Source organism: Schistocerca serialis, chromosome 2 (assembly GCF_023864345.2).
Source record: "Schistocerca serialis cubense isolate TAMUIC-IGC-003099 chromosome 2, iqSchSeri2.2, whole genome shotgun sequence".
NCBI classification, from domain to species: domain Eukaryota; kingdom Metazoa; phylum Arthropoda; class Insecta; order Orthoptera; family Acrididae; genus Schistocerca; species Schistocerca serialis.
The window spans coordinates 961,611,488-961,631,991 of record NC_064639.1 but is presented as its reverse complement, the minus strand read 5'-3'; the positions used below and the strand labels follow the sequence as shown (position 1 = coordinate 961,631,991).

At 42.9% G+C, this 20,504-nt stretch overlaps 1 protein-coding gene across 1 annotated transcript in view; it reads left to right on the top strand.

Moving 5' to 3' along the window:
* Nucleotides 1-20,504, top strand: part of LOC126458349 (galactoside alpha-(1,2)-fucosyltransferase 2-like) — a 312,099-nt gene that overhangs the window by 161,086 nt on the left and 130,509 nt on the right. The window contains exon 4 of the mRNA XM_050095315.1: nucleotides 17,076-17,223. Within this exon, the coding sequence (XP_049951272.1) occupies nucleotides 17,076-17,223 (148 nt within the window). The remainder of the gene's footprint in view (nucleotides 1-17,075; nucleotides 17,224-20,504) is intronic.

Genomic DNA, 20,504 nt, shown 5'->3' with positions numbered 1-20,504 from the left:
ATTGTATCACAAGACTAGTTTCGGCGACACATTACCACCATCCTCAGGCCCTGTTTACCAAAGAACAATTACATAAATCCAATATTTGAAAACTAAACAATTATAAAACAATTAACACATGTTTATTTAGCGTATGGCTAATACAGGCATATCATAAAATTAAATTACCTATACATATGTACAGTCTTGCTCAAAAGTATCCGAACGACCTGAATTGCATGTCGCCTGATTCGAATGCAACCCACATAACGCAGCTGTCTAGCAGGCCCTCCAATCGCCCCTCGATACAGTCGTTTGACTACTGAAAATGGTTCCAACAAGTCACCACTAGAAAACACTGCTCTGTATTGCAATAACTCAAGATGTCGAGTAATACCAAGGTACTACAAATATCCGTAACATCTTATCACAGATAAGACGGTCCTTAAGACTTGTAAGATCATATTTATTACAATAAATGACATACCTGAAATGTTACCACTCTCATTATTACGTCAGATAGGTAATTCACGTAGTAAGTTCGTCGTATTCATGATTTCCTCTGGAAAGTAACATACCGTACTTATTATTTAACACAAAATAACATTAAAAATTTAAGTTCCTCACAAGCAGCTAGTTGAGAATATGTATGAACTTCAAATCACACGACGAACCGTCTCGTTCTGCATATGGATTCAAACCCAGGTCATGCAGACTAAGCAAAGATTTCGTAACTGACGGAAACTAACAGTCATTCCTGACTAGGCATACAGAGAGTGATATACCTCGATTTCAGACAGTATCAGTTAGGAAATATCAACTTTAAATTACATAACGTAAACATTTTTAACGGATGCGAGTTCCTACCCAGCATCTATGTCCTTGTTAACGAACTACGAGAGATGTTAAATATTGCTTCTGCACAAGTAACTTATTTGAAGTGCCGTGAGGTAGAGCTTTGTGTTGGACAGAGATTCGAACCCAGAACCTAACTGGGTTGTCATCGAAGCACAATCGACTGTGACATATCGGATTTTCTCGGCAGTATCTAGATGTTTTAACTGAAATGACGAGACGAAACATAAATTTTTTCTTTCCCAGGACTCCAACCTGGCACCCATCACTGTTATATTCTAGAGAAAACGAACTTTAAAAATGGTTTTGTTACACCAGCAGCGACATGTGAGCATGTTTGAACTAGAAATAATATGATGAAGAGTTCAGTGATGAGTGGGAATCGAACCCCACACATATCGTTGTTGACTGCACACAAAGAGACGTCAGGTTCCGAATTTTTCTCCACCAGCAGCTCGGAATAACATCCTTGAACTTACAGTGATCTCGCAAACAGTTCTGTGTGTCACTGGGACTCAAAAACGTCAGATTTCATTAGTGTTGAGAATGAATAAAAATACATTAAAAATCACATTTATTATCCACCAGCATATAGGTGTTCTCATGCTAGAGGTTGAAAACACGTAATGAAAGTTTTAGTGCCGGGTCAGGATTCGAAGCCATTCACGTGCAATATGTGGAGATATTGAGGAATCTGCAGTTTCCGAACAAACAACAAATTGTAGTCAAACTGTATTGTCACGAAGGGATCAAATTCCGTGTTAAGGGCGGTCTGAGTTGCATTCCCAGTTCAGAACCAATTTTATCGACATACAGAAGTTCAAATAAAAGATGGAATAAGTGTCCTGTGGCACTACATAGCGTTTGTTTCGTCACTAGAAATAAATAACTAGTGTAAGAAAGGTTACTTGTGATAGAGATCCCACATTTCGCCACTCCTCATTTTATTGTGGTTCAACCTAACGTCTGCTTGGTAGAGAAGGAATATCATGTTTAACGTGAATGTCAGACCTCAATGCCACTATACCTTCTTCTTTTGCGGTAGCCAGAAGAGAACAGAACCTGTCTCCCCTTATCAAAAATCATCGGCAGAAGTTGGAATCGAACCCAGACCATAAGTATATGAACCTATCATCAACCCAAGAGACCACCAAATTCTCTTCTCTATCACTCATTTTTCTATCATAACAATGTTGCGCCACACTGGATGAGAATTCTGACACACAGGCTCCCTGTAGTGGTTTGCAGCATGTTCAGTACATTCATTTACTTGGTTGACCGAATCGCCATGAACTAGCTGCCTCAGCTACCCAGTGCATACATTCGACTCTATTTTGTAATCACCGAAATAAAATCTGGTAACTGACACCTACACAGAACTGCCAATAGTGTAGGATGCAGAAATTGAAATAGGAAGTCTGTAACTGGGTTTAGGGACTGGAGCGTAGTTACTGATAATACTCAGAAATGACTGCAAACTAAGCTTCAAAACTCAGTAACTCTCATTGTTGTTTTTATATTTCTTTCGTAAGTGTACTCAAAACTATGAATCTCATTGACGAACGTTTTCGTGCCTCGCCGATAATCGAGCACAACTAACAAACAAAAATAAAAAAGAATGTGTGTGTGTGTGTCTCTCTCTCTCTGTGTATGTGTGTGTGTGTGTGTGTGTGTGTGTGTGTGAGAGAGAGAGAGAGAGAGAGAGAGAGAGAGAGAGAGAGAGAGAGACGAGAGAGAGAGAGACAGTGAGGGAGAGAGATAAAAATAAAAAAGAATGAGAGAGAGAGTAAAAAACTCTTGCAAAGAAACTGAATCATGGTATGTAAAGAAATCTTTCATTCAAATGACACGTTCCACATCATTACGGAATGTCGTATTCATGATCTATGGAACAAGAAGTAATCTAATCTAATCTAATCATATAATATTGCTGACTAGTCATGAAGAAGCACCAATTACAGAATTTTTCGCCAATATCTGTAACCAAAACTAAACTTGAAAATAAAAGACGCCTATTTTTGTAATAATCTGGGACTCTTATAAAGGCCCTTTCGTCCCTGTTAACTAACCACGAAAGATGTGTGATATACCTCCATTCAGAAGGAACAATGTGTTCATGCATTTAAAGATGAAGCGCATGATGTGAAGTTCTGTGACGGAGATACGGACCCAACACGAAATTGGATTGTTAACTAAGTAAAACTAAATGATACGTGTCGGTTTTTCCTACCAGCTGCTAGATGTTTGAATATAAAATAATGATACAAATTTTTCTGCCTGAGTGGCAATCGAATCGCACATGTACCGTCTTTCTTTATCAGCCACGAAAAAAGCTTAAGTAACACTTGCTTACTCACCAACAGTAAGATGTGTGCGTGTTTGACCAGAAATAATGACACCTATTGCGATTGTTGGCAACACATGAACAGACATTAAAAATGCACGTTAATTCCACTAGCAGACTGGTGTGCACGTGATAGGGCTTGAAATGAAATTATGAATATTTTTGTACTGGATCAGGATTTGGACCCACATACTTACCTTTGGAGGAGACCTAGAGAGGACTGCAGTCTTGGGATAAGCAACGAAATGATTGAATTATACTGTTCCGAAAGATTCAGATCCTCGAAAAAGGAGATACGAATTCGAATCACAGTCCAGTACCAAATTTTTCAACTTGTAGTTCAATCAAGTACAAGAAAAATAAGAACCCTGTTCCTTAAAATGGTTATCGGTTCATCAAATAAAATGAAATTTTCTAATGTAAGTAAGTTTACTGGAGACAGTATTTCTGTTTACCATGACCTCCGCCTATGTTATTTCCCAACGTAAACCGGCTCTGCCCAGTTAGTAATGAAGCAATGTGATGTTTAATGCAGATTCTGGATTATAACGTCTTTCTCTTGAGGTTACCAGAGGTAAAGTAAATCTGTTTGTGCCTCTTAAAATTAAATGCCTGAACCCCGCATTGCACCTGTGAAACGTTCATTCCACCAGACCATTGTGGCCACGTTTCCCAGCCTCAGGGGTATGCTGTAATGGATGACGTTAGTTGTGCTCGATTATCGGCGAGGCACGAAAACGTTCGTCAATGTGATTCATAGTTTTGAGTACACTTACGAAAGAAATATAAAAACAACAATGAGAGTTACTGAGTTTTGAAGCTTAGTTTGCAGTCATTTCTGAGTATTATCAGTAACTACGCTCCAGTCCCTAAACCCAGTTACAGACTTCCTATTTCAATTTCTGCATCCTACACTATTGGCAGTTCTGTGTAGGTGTCAGTTACCAGATTTTATTTCGGTGATTACAAAATAGAGTCGAATGTATGCACTGGGTAGCTGAGGCAGCTAGTTCATGGCGATTCGGTCAACCAAGTAAATGAATGTACTGAACATGCTGCAAACCACTACAGGGAGCCTGTGTGTCAGAATTCTCATCCAGTGTGGCGCAACATTGTTATGATAGAAAAATGAGTGATAGAGAAGAGAATTTGGTGGTCTCTTGGGTTGATGATAGGTTCATATACTTATGGTCTGGGTTCGATTCCAACTTCTGCCGATGATTTTTGATAAGGGGAGACAGGTTCTGTTCTCTTCTGGCTACCGCAAAAGAAGAAGGTATAGTGGCATTGAGGTCTGACATTCACGTTAAACATGATATTCCTTCTCTGCCAAGTAGACGTTAGGTTGAACCACAATAAAGTGAGGAGTGGCGAAATGTGGGAACTCTATCACCAGTAACCTTTCTTCTACTAGTTATTTATTTCTAGTCACGAAACAAACGCTATGTAGTGCCACAGGACACTTATTCCATCTTTTATTTGAACTTCTGTATGTCGATAAAATTGGTTCTGAACTGGGAATGCAACTCAGACCTCCCTTAACACGGAATTTGATCCCTTCGTGACAATACAGGTCGACTGCAATTTGTTGTTTGTCCGGAAGCTGCAGATTCCTCAATATCTCCACATATTGCGCGTGAATGGGATCGAATCCTGACCCGGCACTAAAGCTTTCATTATGTACACTCCTGGAAATTGAAATAAGAACACCGTGAATTCATTGTCCCAGGAAGGGGAAACTTTATTGACACATTCCTGGGGTCAGATACATCACATGATCACACTGACAGAACCACAGGCACATAGACACAGGCAACAGAGCATGCACAATGTCGGCACTAGTACAGTGTATATCCACCTTTCGCAGCAATGCAGGCTGCTATTCTCCCATGGAGACGATCGTAGAGATGCTGGATGTAGTCCTGTGGAACGGCTTGCCATGCCATTTCCACCTGGCGCCTCAGTTGGACCAGCGTTCGTGCTGGACGTGCAGACCGCGTGAGACGACGCTTCATCCAGTCCCAAACATGCTCAATGGGGGACAGATCCGGAGATCTTGCTGGCCAGGGTAGTTGACTTACACCTTTTAGAGCACGTTGGGTGGCACGGGATACATGCGGACGTGCATTGTCCTGTTGGAACAGTAAGTTCCCTTGCCGGTCTAGGAATGGTAGAACGATGGGTTCGATGACGGTTTGGATGTACCGTGCACTATTCAGTGTCCCCTCGACGATCACCAGTGGTGTACGGCCAGTGTAGGAGATCGCTCCCCACACTATGATGCCGGGTGTTGGCCCTGTGTGCCTCGGTCGTATGCAGTCCTGATTGTGGCGCTCACCTGCACGGCGCCAAACACGCATACGACCATCATTGGCACCAGGGCAGAAGCGACTCTCATCGCTGAAGACGACACGTCTCCATTCGTCCCTCCATTCACGCCTGTCGCGACACCACTGGAGGCGGGCTGCACGATGTTGGGGCGTGAGCGGAAGACGGCCTAACGGTGTGCGGGACCGTAGCCCAGCTTCATGGAGACGGTTGCGAATGGTCCTCGCCGATACCCCAGGAGCAACAGTGTCCCTAATTTGCTGGGAAGTGGCGGTGCGGTCCTCTACGGCACTGCGTAGGATCCTACGGTCTTGGCGTGCATCCGTGCGTCGCTGCGGTCCGGTCCCAGGTCGACGGGCACGTGCACCTTCCGCCGACCACTGGCGACAACATCGATGTACTGTGGAGACCTCACGCCCCACGTGTTGAGCAATTCGGCGGTAAGTCCACCCGGCCTCCCGCATGCCCACTATACGCCCTCGCTCAAAGTCCGTCAACTGCACATACGGTTCACGTCCACGCTGTCGCGGCATGCTACCAGTGTTAAAGACTGCGATGGAGCTCCGTATGCCACGGCAAACTGGCTGACACTGACGGCGGCGGTGCACAAATGCTGCGCAGCTAGCGCCATTCGACGGCCAACACCGCGGTTCCTGGTGTGTCCGCTGTGCCGTGCGTGTGATCATTGCTTGTACAGCCCTCTCGCAGTGTCCGGAGCAAGTATGGTGGGTCTGACACACCGGTGTCAATGTGTTCTTTTTTCCATTTCCAGGAGTGTATTTTCAAGCTCTAGCATGAGATCACCTATCTGCTGGTGGATAATAATTTTGATTTTTAATGTATTTTTATTCGTTCTCAACACTAATGAAATCTGACGTTTTTGAGTCCCAGTGACACACAGAACTGTTTGCGAGATCACTGTAAGTTCAAGGATGTTATTCCGAGCTGCTGATGGAGAAAAATTCGGAACCTGACGTCTCTTTGTGTGCAGTCAACAGCGATATGTGTGGGGTTCGATTCCCACCCATCACTGAACTCTTCATCATATTATTTCTAGTTCAAACATGCTCACATGTCGCTGCTGGTGTAACAAACCCATTTTTAAAGTTCGTTTTCTCTAGAATGTAACAGTGATGGCTGCCAGGTTGGAGTCCTGGGAAAGAAAAAAATTTATGTTTCGTCTCGTCATTTCAGTTAAAACATCTAGCTACTGCCGAGAAAATCCGATATGTCACAGTCGATTGTGCTTCGATGACAATCCAGTTAGGTTCTGTGTTCGAATCCCTGTCCAACACAAAGCTTTACCTCACGGCATTTCAAATAAGTTACTTGTGCAGAAGCAGTATTTAACATCTCTCGTAGTTCGTTAACAAGGACAATAGATACTGGGTAGGAATTCGCGTCCGTTAAAAATGGTTACGTTATGTAATTTAAAGTTGATATTTGCTAACTGATACTGTCTAAAATCGAGGTTTATCACTCTCTGTATGCCTAGTACGGAATGACTGTTAGTTTCCGTCAGTTACGAAGTTGGTTCAGATGGCTCTGAGCACTATGGGACTTAACATCTGAGGTCATCAGTCCCCTAGAACTGAGAACTACTTAAACCTAACTAACCTGTGGACATCACACACATCAATGCCCGAGGCAGGATTCGAACCTGCGACCGTAGTGGTCGCGCGGTTCCGAGCTAAAAAGTCTTTGCTTAGTCTGCATGACCTGGGTTTGAGCCCATATGCAGAATGAGACGGTTCATCGTGTCATTTGAAGTTCATACATATTCTCAACTAGCTGCTTGTGAATAACTCAAATTTTTAATGTCATTTTGTGTTGAATAATAAGTACGGTATGTTACTTTGAAGAGGAAATCATGAATACGACGAACGTGCTACGTGAATTACCTATCTGGCGTAATAGTGAAAGTGGTAACATTTCAGGTATGTCATTTATTGTAATAAATGTGAGCTTACAAGCCTTAAGGACCGTCTTATCTGTGATAAGATGTTCTCTGATATTTGTAGTACCTTGGTATTACTATACATCTTGAGTTATTGCGATACAGAGCAGTGTTTTCTAGTGGTGACTTGTTGGAACCATTTTCAATAGTCAAACGACTGTACCGAGGGGCGATTAGAGGACCTGATAGATAGCTGCGCTATGTGGGTTGCATTCGAATCAGGCGAAATGCAATTCAGGTCGTTCGGATACTTTTGAGCACGACTGTACATATTGACATACAAGAAACTTAAGTTTGTCTTTACAACTGAATGTCCAGTCCTTCAATCCGGCGCACTGCATCTGGAGTTGCTAGCAGGAAGTCCTCTTCAGCACCGTGATAGGCTCGAATCCTGCATTCACTGACAATGTGGTGAACAGTATGGTATGGAGCCCCGCAGTCACTGGCAGGATTAGGCACCTTCTTCCACTTAAATAGAGCATCCCTGCATCGGCCATGGCCGGTACAGATTCTTTTGAGAGTAGTCCAGGTCTTGCGTGGTAGGTCGAATCGACTTGGAAGTTTAGACCTGAGAAGATGTTATGCAGGCGCACATCTGTCACTGCTTCCCACCGACCTTTCCATTCTTCGAAAGGTTTGAAATCCTTAGCAACCATGTCAGCGGCATCGCACAGTGTTGGATGGCGTGATTTCAGTCTCTTGTGAATTAAAAGTGACAGGTTGCTATGCACGGGTAGGTTAGAATTCCTGGTGATCTTGTGGAATTCTCTCTCATCTGCGTAGATCAGGAGACATTATACCTGTTAATAGTGGAAGCCAATAAACTGGAGTAGATCTGATTGCGCCAGATATTATGTACATTGTCGAATTCAGATGGGTGTTAACAAGCCTTGTATGATGACTGTTCATCCAAACAGGTGCACAATACTCAGCACTTGAGTACACCAAGCCCAGAGCTGAAGATCGCAGGGTGGTTGCTGAAGATCCCCAGGTAGTTCCGCATAGCTTATGGAGGATGTTGTTTCGAGTCCTTAACTTTTGATCAAAGTTAAGAAGGTGGTGTTTGAAGCATAGTATACGGTCCAGAATGAACACATAAAAATTATGGTACTCTAATGTATTAGTTTAAGTAACCTTAGATAATATTCTCCGAAGTACCAATACAGCACATATGTCAATACCTTCATTTTTTCCTGCTCTATCGCCAAACAATGGACATCTAAAAAGGCAACTTCCGCCCCTTTGAAACCAAATAATTAAAATAGCACTATGTACCACGGTATAAATTTAACAAAGGGTCCCAAATATCAGAATGATCCAGCTACAAATGTTCATTACTGTGTAAAGACGATGCCAAAGATGTATACGTGATGTAAGAACCTAACAGTAAAAGCGAAACCTACCTGGTACAGGCTAACCACAGATCCACTGCAACTATACATCAACCACACAGTTTTGTGACAACCTATCTCCAAGAACTGAAAGCGCCCTCGTCTCAAAATCCTTGATAACTATGTACCCTTAAATAATCACATACACCAGGCCTCAAATATTATGTTTACTATTATGTCCTTGTGTGATAAACACAAACACCTGTCCGCAGGAAACTAAACTAAAATACCCACATCAAACAGTATATTTCTCCATAATAAAACCTTCCTAGGAATGAAAACCTAGGAACTCGAAAACACATTTAAATATCTATAATGTATCTGCTACAACTTCAGTGTTGGGCACAGATGCCTAAGACGATCTGGTGCCCTCTGATATCTAGTCATGCACAATACTTAAATATGTAGGCCAGTATACCGTCAGATAAGGTGTAACAACAATAAAAACTGTGATACATTATTGTTGTTAAATTTATACTGTGGTATACTGTGTTGTTTTAATGATATGGTTTGGACGGAGGGAAAATTTCCTATTTAGATGTTCATTGTTTTTACCTATGACGACAGCCATGTGTTTTTTGACTGTGATTCAGGTTTATTCTTTCTTTGTGTTTTATACGCTTATACATTCCTAGACTGGAGCAGGAAAAACTGAAGGTATTGACATATGTGCTCCATTGGTACTTCGTAGAATATTACCTAGGGTTACTTCAACTAATACATTAGAGTACCATAATTTTTATGCGTTCGTTGTTTTAAAGTTGTTTGGTTTTCAAATACTGACATTGTGTAATTGTTCTTTGGTAACAAAACAAGGACTGATGATGGCGGTAATGTGGCGACAAAACTAGTCGTGTGATAAAATAGAAACATTCTCAAGATGCAGCTGTGGTCGTACTTTTTCTCATATATATCGTCAGCTGAAGTCTCTCGTCCGCGCAATAAAATCAACATCCATAGATTTTAGTGTACCTTTATTAGTTTTGGGCCTGAATCCATCGTCAGACCGAAGAGCTGACTTCTTTGCAAGTTTTACATTTGTGTCCTAAAATATAACAAGGTTTTGGTGATTGCAAATTTTACGAAAGGTTCCATATTTGCGTCGTAAAATATAACAAATTTTTTATGATTTCATAATTTTAAGCTTATATATTATGCTCTATGCATTGTACTTAATTACTCCATATTATAAGAGGGAGGTTTTGTTTTCTTTTACGATTCATGCTGATTAATGAACTGAACTAAATACAAGCTGGCGGACGTATTTGTTTACATCGGCTGCTGATCTAATGTGTGAAAGAACGTGATAAGTGTACAGAAACGGCACACTTCTGGAACTAATACAAAGATTCTTCTACGTAGAACAGATAATTTTATATGGATATCCATTTAACTATTTAGCTTTTAAGATGCTGGTGATAACCATTGAAGAAATTTCTCTCTGTCAGTTAATTATTATTTCTGTCATTTAAAATTATAGGAGTTGTATGATATTTTGGAGGTACATTTCGTTTTTTAATTTTATTTAATCATTCAGGATGGAGTCAGGTTTCTGTGAATCTGGTTGCATATTTCTAATTCATCTAGCAAACTCATCTGTACTTCTTTTTCAGCAAAGTTTCTCTAAGTTTTCTGTGATACTTATCTCCGTGTGTTGGGCCAGCGAGTAGCAAAATATGACTTATTGAGTTTGTGTGCCTGAGAGCATTCATGTTTTCATGGTACCGTACACTGAAACTCCTACGAGTTTGGCCAACTTAAAACTTGTGGGACACCGAACAATTTAGTTTTCAAATGTTAACCTGCGGTGTACTTCACTTTTTAAATTTAAGCTATGAACAGTTTTGTCTTTCATTTTATTGTTTGTGGAAAAAAGTAATCTTGATATTTTTGGCATACAATAAGTTTGCAGTCTGAAGTGACACTTCACCAATGAATGGTATGCAGACATAGTTAATAGAGTTTTGAGGAGTTATTTGCGCTTAAGTTCTATTTCATTTTGACTAATAGCTATTTTTGTTATTGTGTTTGTTTTTAATTCTGTTGTGGAGTTTAATGGTGGTTTCAGAGCTGTAGCCATCATTGTGAGCTATAAACTAATAGCTTCTTCTACTTATTGTAGTTTATCTTGAGTGTCCAAAGGGATTTTTTTCCATTCTGTTGAGCAATGCCCTATAATATGCCATTTTGTGTTGCTTAGGGTGACATGACCAGCTGTTGATTGTGACATACGTTCTAATGGGGTTTTATATACTTTAAAGTTGTGTTTACCATTTTATTTAATAATTTTTGCATACAAGAAATTTATCCTATTATCAGTTTCATGCTCGGCAGTAAATTTTATGTTTTGTTTGAGTTTGTTAAGCTCAATTACACACTTATCAATTTCTTCTACTCTTCCATCGAATAAGATAAGTATTTCATCCACAAGCGTTTGTAATATATGATCTTTTTCATTATTGTCATAGCGTTGTTGAAAAAGGATGTTTCGAAATGAGTATTGTAAATGTTGGGTAGGAGGCTAGCTAGGCAACTGTCCATTGCAAGGCAATCTTTCTGTTCATAAAATGTATTATATAACCCTAAGTAGTTACGTGATGGCACCAAAGGTAAAGCTTCAACAAGGTTATAAATTTCTGGTAGTCTCATCCTCTTATATCCAAGAAAGCTATTTTTAATAACTGAAATTGTTTCTTTTACCAGTATATTTGTTAAAATTTAACAACAGGATATTCCTAAAAGCATTCCGCAAAGAGAAAAATCTCCAAGAGCACCCTGATTTCCATGAAAAGCAAAAACTGGTAACATGTGAACTGAGGCGAGTGCTATAGACATGAAATCTTAAGTTCATTCCATGTTTATGAATTCCAGAAAGTCCGCCTCGATAGCTGAGTGGTAAGCGCGGAGGAATGCTGTGCGAAGACGCCCGGGTTCGATTACCGGCTGGGCCGGAGATTTTCTCCGCTCAGGGACCGGGTGTTGTGTCGTTTTCATCACCATATCATCCCCATCGGCACAAGAGACTTGCACCAGGTGACCGGTCTACTCGACGGGAGGCCCTCGCCACATGACATTTCATTTCGATCCCACAAAGCTTTCGACACCGTTGCTCACAAGCTGCTTGTGATCACATTACGTGCCTGCGGAGTATCGTTTCATTTGTGTGACGGGATTCGTCATTTTTTGTCGGAAAGGTGACAGTTCGTAGTAACCGACGGAAAGTCATCGAGCAAAACAGAAATGACATCTTAAGTTTCCCAAGGAAGTGTTATAGTCTTCTGTTCTTCCTAATCTATACAAACGATTTATGATCAGCGCTCTTAGATTGTTTGCAAATGTTACTGTCGTTTACTGTATAGTAAATTAACTGGAAGAGCAAACCGAATTGCAAAACGATTTAGACAGAATATCTCCATGCCAACTGACAATAAAAACTAAACAATAAAAAATGTGAGGTCCTCCAAATGACTACTAAAAGAAGTATGTTAAATTTTGGTTACATGCTAAATCACACTAATTTAAAGTTTGTCGATTGTACTATATACTTACGAATTACAATTACGGATCATACAGTAGAACAATCACTGGCTTCACAACGGTAGGAACCTGTTGCCCAGTAAGCACCAAGCACTGTAGCAAGTCGGTTGTCGCGTGGTATTCGTCGGTGGTATTGCAATGGGCAGCCGAGAATGAAGTGGCCGGTGTCACCGTCAGCGCCGCAATCACTTAGGGGCGAATCAATAAGCTGTAGCAGACAGAGGTGCAGCCAGAATGCTCTCTGGTTACAAGCGGTGGTAGAACATGGTAACTGGAAACGTTCTGTGGGACATACCAAGGGAGTACGACGACCGTACGGTGATATGTGGTAGTATAGCTACATAATGCCTTCCACTTTGTGGGTAAGGTAGATGCCACTTGTTGCTGGACAAGGTTCTGATCTGCCGACGGCCACCTTGCTCTAGGTTTGTGTAAGGAACATTTTTGTATGCGTTTGTCCCGTGGTCTACGGCTCTCTTAGAGAGAGCGTCGACGGTTTCACTGCACGTTATACCATTGTATTTTATGATATTGTATGTTAACCGGGGGCCTACAATCGACGGAGGGGCTCCGTCAAGAGCCGCAGCCGCAGTGATCCACAACCCCACGACGACTACCGCAGTCCACTTCACCCCTCCGCTGCCCCACACCGAACCACTCTTTCAGGGTTATTGTGCGGTTCGGCCCATGGTGGAACCCCCAGGGAACGTCTCACACCAGACGAGTGTAACCCCAAGGTTTGCGTGGTAGAGTAATGGTGGTGTACGCGTACGTGGAGAACTTGTTTGCGCAGCAATCGCCGACATAGTGTAGCTGAGGCGTAATAAGGGGACCAGCCCGCATTCGCCGAGGCAGATGGAAAACCGCCTAAAAACCATCTACAGACTGGCCGGCTCACCGGACCTCGACACAAGTCCGCCTGGCGGATTCGTGCTGGGGACCAGGCGCTCCTTCCCCAACCGGAAAGCCGTGCGTCATACCACACGGCAAACAGGGCGGGCATCTGATACCATGGTGCCCTTTACCCACAGCATAGTTATTCTATTGTTACGACGCTGTAGTGATGCAGTACAGTCTGTGATCTGCTACACCAAATAATGATTTGTATTATTGACAAAATGATTCCATGTGAGCAGTAATGCTGATTGCGAGTTCGACAGTTCAATGACTGTACCTTTATCAAAGCGATCTTCATATTGAAGACCGGCTAGAATTGCGGTTTAAGTACAAAGTCTTCCGGGTGGAGCTGGAATTGGCCTCTGTGGTGTGTCCTTTTTTATAATATGTACTTCCTAAGCTGTCGGGAGTACGTGATCCATCTGTATACAGACGGTGCACATGTTCCCATCGACTTAAAAGCTCCTCGAGCAATTGCGAGTTCATATTAGGATCCATGTGTCGTGTATCCGTTCGAATGTGTAAATCTGTCATCGGATTCTTGTAATGCGTCACGGGCTGTTCGAAATGAGGAAACGGTCTGGTGATAACAGGCATCCGTTATACCGCTACCAAATACAGCATGGCCGACTGCAGTCCCGGCGAAGTTTTATGCGAATAACCAACCAAAATTTATGTCAAAACTGTATTAATCAGACGCTAATAAAGCATAAAGAGCAACTGACTGCTGGGCATCATCTATCGTTTCCATGATGGATGGCGCTTAACCGCTTAAGAACTGGCATCACACGGTGCAACCTGAAGAAATGGAGATATAAAGAGAGTAACTCATGTGAGTGCATGACAATAGAAGATCATCAGCGTCAAAGTACATGCTCAAAAATTAGCAAAACTTACACAGTACCAGACCTTATCATAGTAAAATATAAAACATCCAGATAGCTGATTACTGAAAATGTGCGGTATAGTTGGTGAACCGACCATGTAAACTAACGACAGTGTGTTGCGAAGCGGCACGGTGTTAACTGGCGAGTAATCTTTTTTTGCAGGCCTGTGACATCTGTTTACCGTGTATGTTTAACACTTCATTCAGTCTTGGTTGATGCTTCAGCACCATAGAAAACTTTTAATCTATTTAAGAATAGCATCGTCTTTCTATTTCTTTAGCGTTTTATCCCACCTGATGGCTGCGTCCGCTGAATGGATTCGCTGTCTCCATTTTATTCAGTTGCTGTCCATGTCTGGATTAAGATCCACAGCCTTCAGGTCGCTGTGCAGATTTTCGGCCCATCGCTGTTTTGGTAGTGCCTCGGGCCTCTTTCCATGAGCTGCACTGTGCATGCTACCTTTGCTGTAGTATTGTCCTCTGTGCGCAGCATGTGTCCAAACCATCGCAGACGGCTTTCTTGTATTTTCTATTGGATCAACGCGACCCAAAAACGTTTGCTGGTGGTATCATTCAATACGTAATCAAGTCGAGTGATGCCAGACGTCCGCCTCGGTTTCTTCGTCTCCATGACCTCTCCATCGTCGTTCTACGCCTTTTGTAACTGGCCAGCACTTTAGTGCCATAGAAACCACGGGGCGGATCAAAGTCCGATAGGTCCGTGACTCAAATTATTCTTCATCCTACGATCGCAGGTGGGTCTTGTCCTTCGCCAGCTCATCCAGGCTGTTCTGCGCACTTGTGTCGAACTCGTCTTAGTTGGTCATCGCTAGAGATTGTAGAACTGACATACTTAAATTTAGTTACTCGTATTGGCTCTCCATCAACGCTGATGGTCCCAACATCTCGTGGATCTGACGTCATGCACTCAGTTTACAAATTTATTTATTTATTTTGAGCCGCAGACCATCCTGCTCAATTTGGTCGTTCCACTCCTGTCGTCAAGTACAATATTATCAATTTCAGTATTTATCAAGTATCCACTCAGCACTTTGTCGTGTATAAGTGACTGGTGCTGAAACTGTTAATGATATACACTTGACGCCCGGGAACCTTCCTTTAACCTGATGTAATGGTATCCTTGACCTGAAGATGGCCACTTGACTGCCACTGGTTATTTATAAATAAATACGTTTTACAGCAACTTTCGATCTTTTGTTGTACCGTTTTTCACATGCATTGAAGCTGTACAGCACTGTCTATAGAATTTTTTTCCGATTTATTGATTTTCGATTCCCCCACCTGGGGAGGGGCGGGCTGACAGCAGCTTAATACGCTGGTCTACAGCGGAGAGGAAAGTTAAACAAACAATGCTGAGAGAATATACAATATAAAAGGGCGATAAAATGGTGACTTTGTTAATAACAGTAAAGTGGCGGAAAGTCGCGGAACTTAAATTACAAAAACGGTGACCGTCTGGTTTCTGTTAACACGAGATAAAAACACAACTAGTGACAGTATGGTGTCTATTCGCAACACTGAGAGGGGACGCACAACACTGAACACTCACTTAAAGCAGCACTGTAGAGGCAGGAGAGCGACATATCGAGGGGGGGGGCGGGGGGAGGACCGGGACCGATGAAGGGGAAAAAGGGGGGAGGAGAGGAAAGGAAAAAAAGGGGGAGGCGATGGGGGGAGGGGACACAGAAAAAAGAAGGGTTGGGTGGATGTGAGAAGGAGTGGGAAAGGCCGTGGAGGGGAGAGCAAAAGGACTTGGGGGAGATAAGGGTGGCAGAGAGAGGGTAGGTGGAGAAAAAACAAGATGGAAGGGGGGGAGAGGGAGCCTGGGAAAAGGACAGAGGAAGGGAGGGGCAGGTGAGGATCAGAGTTGATAGGAGGGATATATGGACGGAGAGAGGGCATCATCCGGGAGGGGGAGTCGACAGAAGCCACGTTGAGAAAGGAGATAAAGGGTGTAGAGGTGGAGGGTAGGGGGGACACAATGGTGAAGGTGCGGCAGTGGGAGGCGGGGGTTGGAGGAGCAACCAGGGGATGAGGGGGATCAAGGTGGTAGGAGGTGTAGATGACGCAGATATGTTCGAGGAATAGGAGGAGATGGGGGAAAGGAATCAGCTCGTAGAGAATCCGCGTGGGGGAAGGGAGGCAGATACGGAAGGCGAGGTGGAGTGCATGGCACTCAAGGATCTGGAGGGACTTACAGAATTTGGGGGACCGGATATCCAGGTGGGACTGACATAGCTTAGGATGGGATGGATTAAGGATCTGTAGGTGTGGAGGATTGTACAGGGGTTCAACCCCCATGTCTGGCCAGAGAGGAGTTTGAGGAGTCAGAGGCAGTTGTGGGCTTTGGATTGGATAGAGCGGAGATGAGGGATCCATGTGAGGTGACGGTCAATGGTGAGGCCAAGGTAGGTGAGGTTGGGGGAGAGGCAGACAGGACAGGCGCAGATGGTAATGAAGAAACCCAGGATCCGGAATGAGCGAGAGGTACGACATATGGTGATTGACTACGTCTTGAAAGGATTGATTTTCAGGAGCCATTGGTTATACCATGTGGCAAAAAGGTCAAGGTGATTCTGGAGAAGGCGTTGGGGCTGTTGAAGGGTAGGAGCGAGGGCAAAGAAGGCGGTGTCATCGGCACACTGCAGGAGGTGTACTGGAGTAGAAAATTTTTATCCTGCTTGAGATATCAACACGTAATTTGTTATAGAGTTTCTTAGTAAATTTTCATATTTGATTAGTGATTTTTACTTGTCGCTATGGATAACTTTCAAATTCGAAACCGCAATCGCAACAAAACTCCACCACTTATTTTTGTGTGTAGAAACATGGCCCTCGGTTTCTATCGTTAATCTGAATGAGGACAATGACTTGTTGCAGGATATGCATTATCCTGCCGGAGACGATAGTTCCGCTGGCCGCCGAAGTGCGTCGCCGCTTCCGCTACCAGCCGAGGCTGCGCAAGTACGCCGACAACAAGCTGCGGTCGCTCAGGAGGAGCGTCGTCAAGGCCAACCCCGACGTCAAGGTAGGTGGCCGCCTGTTCGATTCAGAGACTAACCTTTTCCACTGAAGAACACTTTTCGCATCTGTATACAATCACAAAGTTACTAAAAAATATTTCATTCGCTCAACACTGTCTGTCGACTTCTTCGTGATCTCTCTCTCGTTTTACACCGACTTGTAAATTATACCTTCCCCCAGGTGCAAATCTAGGGTTCTGTCCTGGAAGGGGAGGGGGAAATTTGAATTTCTTACTGCCCCCCCCCCTCCTAACATCCCAAATGTAACTTGCCATAATCGCCAGTTTTAACAAGCCACAGAAAGTTAATAAGTTCATTATACGTCAAGGTAGGTGGCCGCCTGTTCGATTGAGAGACTAGCTTTTCCACTGAAGAACACTTTTCATATCTGTATACAATCACAAAGTTACTAAAAAATATTTCATTCGCTCAACACTGTCTGTCGACTTCTTCGTGATCTCTCTCTCGTTTTACACCGAGTCGTAAATTATACCTTCCCCCAGGTGCAAATCTAGGGTTCTGTCCTGGAAGGGGAGGGGGAAATTTGAATTTATTACTGCCCCCCCCCCTCCTAACATCCCAAATGTAACTTGCCATAATCGCCAGTTTTAACAAGCCACAGAAAGTTAATAAGTTCATTATACGTCAAGGTAGGTGGCCGCCTGTTCGATTGAGAGACTAACTTTTCCACTGAAAAACACTTTTCGTATCTGTATACAATCACAAAGTTACTAAAAAATATTTCATTCGCTCAACACTGTCTGTCGACTTCTTCGTGATCTCTCTCTCGTTTTACACCGAGTCGTAAATTATACCTTCCCCCAGGTGCAAATCTGGGGTTCTGTCCTGGAAGGGGAGGGGGAAATTTGAATTTCTTACTGCCCCCCCCCTCCTAACATCCCAAATGTAACTTGCCATAATCGCCAGTTTTAACAAGCCACAGAAAGTTAATACTTTCATTATAATAAGAATAAAAATATAAAATGTTTTATTATACTGTAATAATATTAATTTTTTGTGTTTTAACATGACTTCCAAGAAAATCTACTTCAGAAAAATACGTTACATAAGTATCGCTTGTTCAGAGATTTGGAATTACGTGTCATGCAATTTATTTAAAGACTATACTTTCAACCCCAGGGTACTGAGGTAGCATCTTCGCTTAGTAATCAAAACGTCCTCGGTCCGGGTTTCGAACCATGCCACCACATAAAATTTGATTACTAATCAGCATTGGCAACCGAAGAATTCCAGCATAAGCAGTCACCCTCATGTACCAAGCCTTGTCAAAGAAGGCGGAGGAGCGGACAGAGGTTCAGCGCACTCTCTCGCCCCTGGGGTGGGAAAATGCACCTAAAGGAGGACGAATCACCAATGGTCAACAGTATGAGGATGCAGAAGGCGATGGAAACCACCTCATTAATGACACATTACGTGTATCCAACAGAAAATATGGCCTGTAATTGAAAAAAGGGTCGTGATGATTTATCCATTGGCAAAAGATTCGGGAATAGTCCCCCATTCGAGTTTGGCACGGGATTGCCAACAGGAAGTTGACAATGAGATTGAATAACCGACGAAAGGATAACGATCTATGAGTCGAGGTGTGGAATGTCAGAAGTTTGAACGTGGTACGGAAGCTACGAGATCTGAAAAGAGAAATGCAAAGGCTCAATCTAGATATAGCGGGCGGGCGGGGGGGGGGCGTAGGGGGGGCAGTGAAGTGAAATAGAAAGAAGACAAGGATTTCTGAGAGATGAGTATCGCGTAATATCAACAACAGCCGAAAATGGCTGCCGGGAGTGCCGGAAGTAGGATTACTTACGAATAGGATGGTAGAGCAGAGAGTGTGTTACTATGAATAGTTGAGTGACGGGGTTGTTCTCATTAGAATCAAGACCAAACCAACACCGACAACGGTAGTTCAGGTGTACATGCCGACGTCGCAAGCCAAAGATGAAGAGACAGAGAAAGTACAAGAGGATACTGAACGTGTAATTCAGTACCTAAAGGGAGATGAAAATCTAATAGTCAAGGGAGAGTGGAATGCGGTTGTAGGGGAAGAAGTAAAACAAAGGGTTGCAGGAGAACATCGGCTTGGTACTAGGAATGAGAGAGTAGAATGACTAATTGAGTTCCGTAATAAATTTCAGCTAGTTATGTAAGTAGGCTGTTTAGGTTTTTTTTATTGGTAACGCCACCTCTGTATGAAAATCACTGGCTGTGCTGTGTGCAGTCTGTGGCTGCTTTGCATTGTTGTAATACTCGTCATTGTAGTGTTAGGCAGCTGGCTGTGAACAGCGCGTAGCATTGCGCAGTTGGAGGTGAGCCGCCAGCAGTGGTGGATGTGGGGAGAGAGATGGCGGAGTTTTGAAATTTGTCATGAACTGCTATATTTATATATGATGATATCAAGGTAAATACATTGTTTGTTCTCTATTAATATCTTTCATTTGCTAACTATCCCTATCAGTAGTTAGTGCCTTCAGTAGTTTGAATCTTTCATTTAGCTGGCAGTAGTGGCACTCGCTGTATTGCAGTAGCTTGAGCAGCGAAGATTTTTGTGAGGTAAGTGATTTGTGAAAGGTATAGTTTAATGTTAGTCAGGGCCATTCTTTTGTAGGGAATTTTGAAAGTCAGATTGCGTTGCGCTAAAAAATATTGTGTGTCAGGTTAAGCACAGTCACGTATAATTGTTCAAAGGGGACGTTTCAGTTATAGCGAATACTCTGTTCAAGAAGCACAAGAGAAGGAGGTATACTTTGAAAAGGCCGGGAGATACGGAAAGATTTCAGATGGATTACATCATGGTCAGGCAGAGATTCAGAAATGAGGTACTGGATTGAAAGGCATACCCAGGAGCAGATACAGACTGTGAGTAAACGACCATTTCGCCCTCATTTAAATATATAGCTGAAAGAGTCAGCCTTCAGGAAATTTGAAACAATCCCTGTCCTCCAGGACCGTGCGCCACAAAGAGCGCAGATTCGTCAAGAGATAGGGAAATTCACAGGCGTCTATTGTGCTGAATGAGGCCTAAGCGCTGTAGTGTGCGAGTGAGACAGACGACAACCTACATCATAGGTAAATCCTGTAGAAGCCGTTTGTGGCTAGGCAGACGTATAGCAGTGTTACATACGGCGGACCTAAGATCGCCAGTGAAGGGAAACTTTTATCAAAACTATTTAATTCTGCTGTAATTCAGGGAATGAAGCCACAGTAATTTTAATGTACCATCCTTCATAAATTTTTTTGGTGATCCCAATAAAACTTTAATATTGATCAT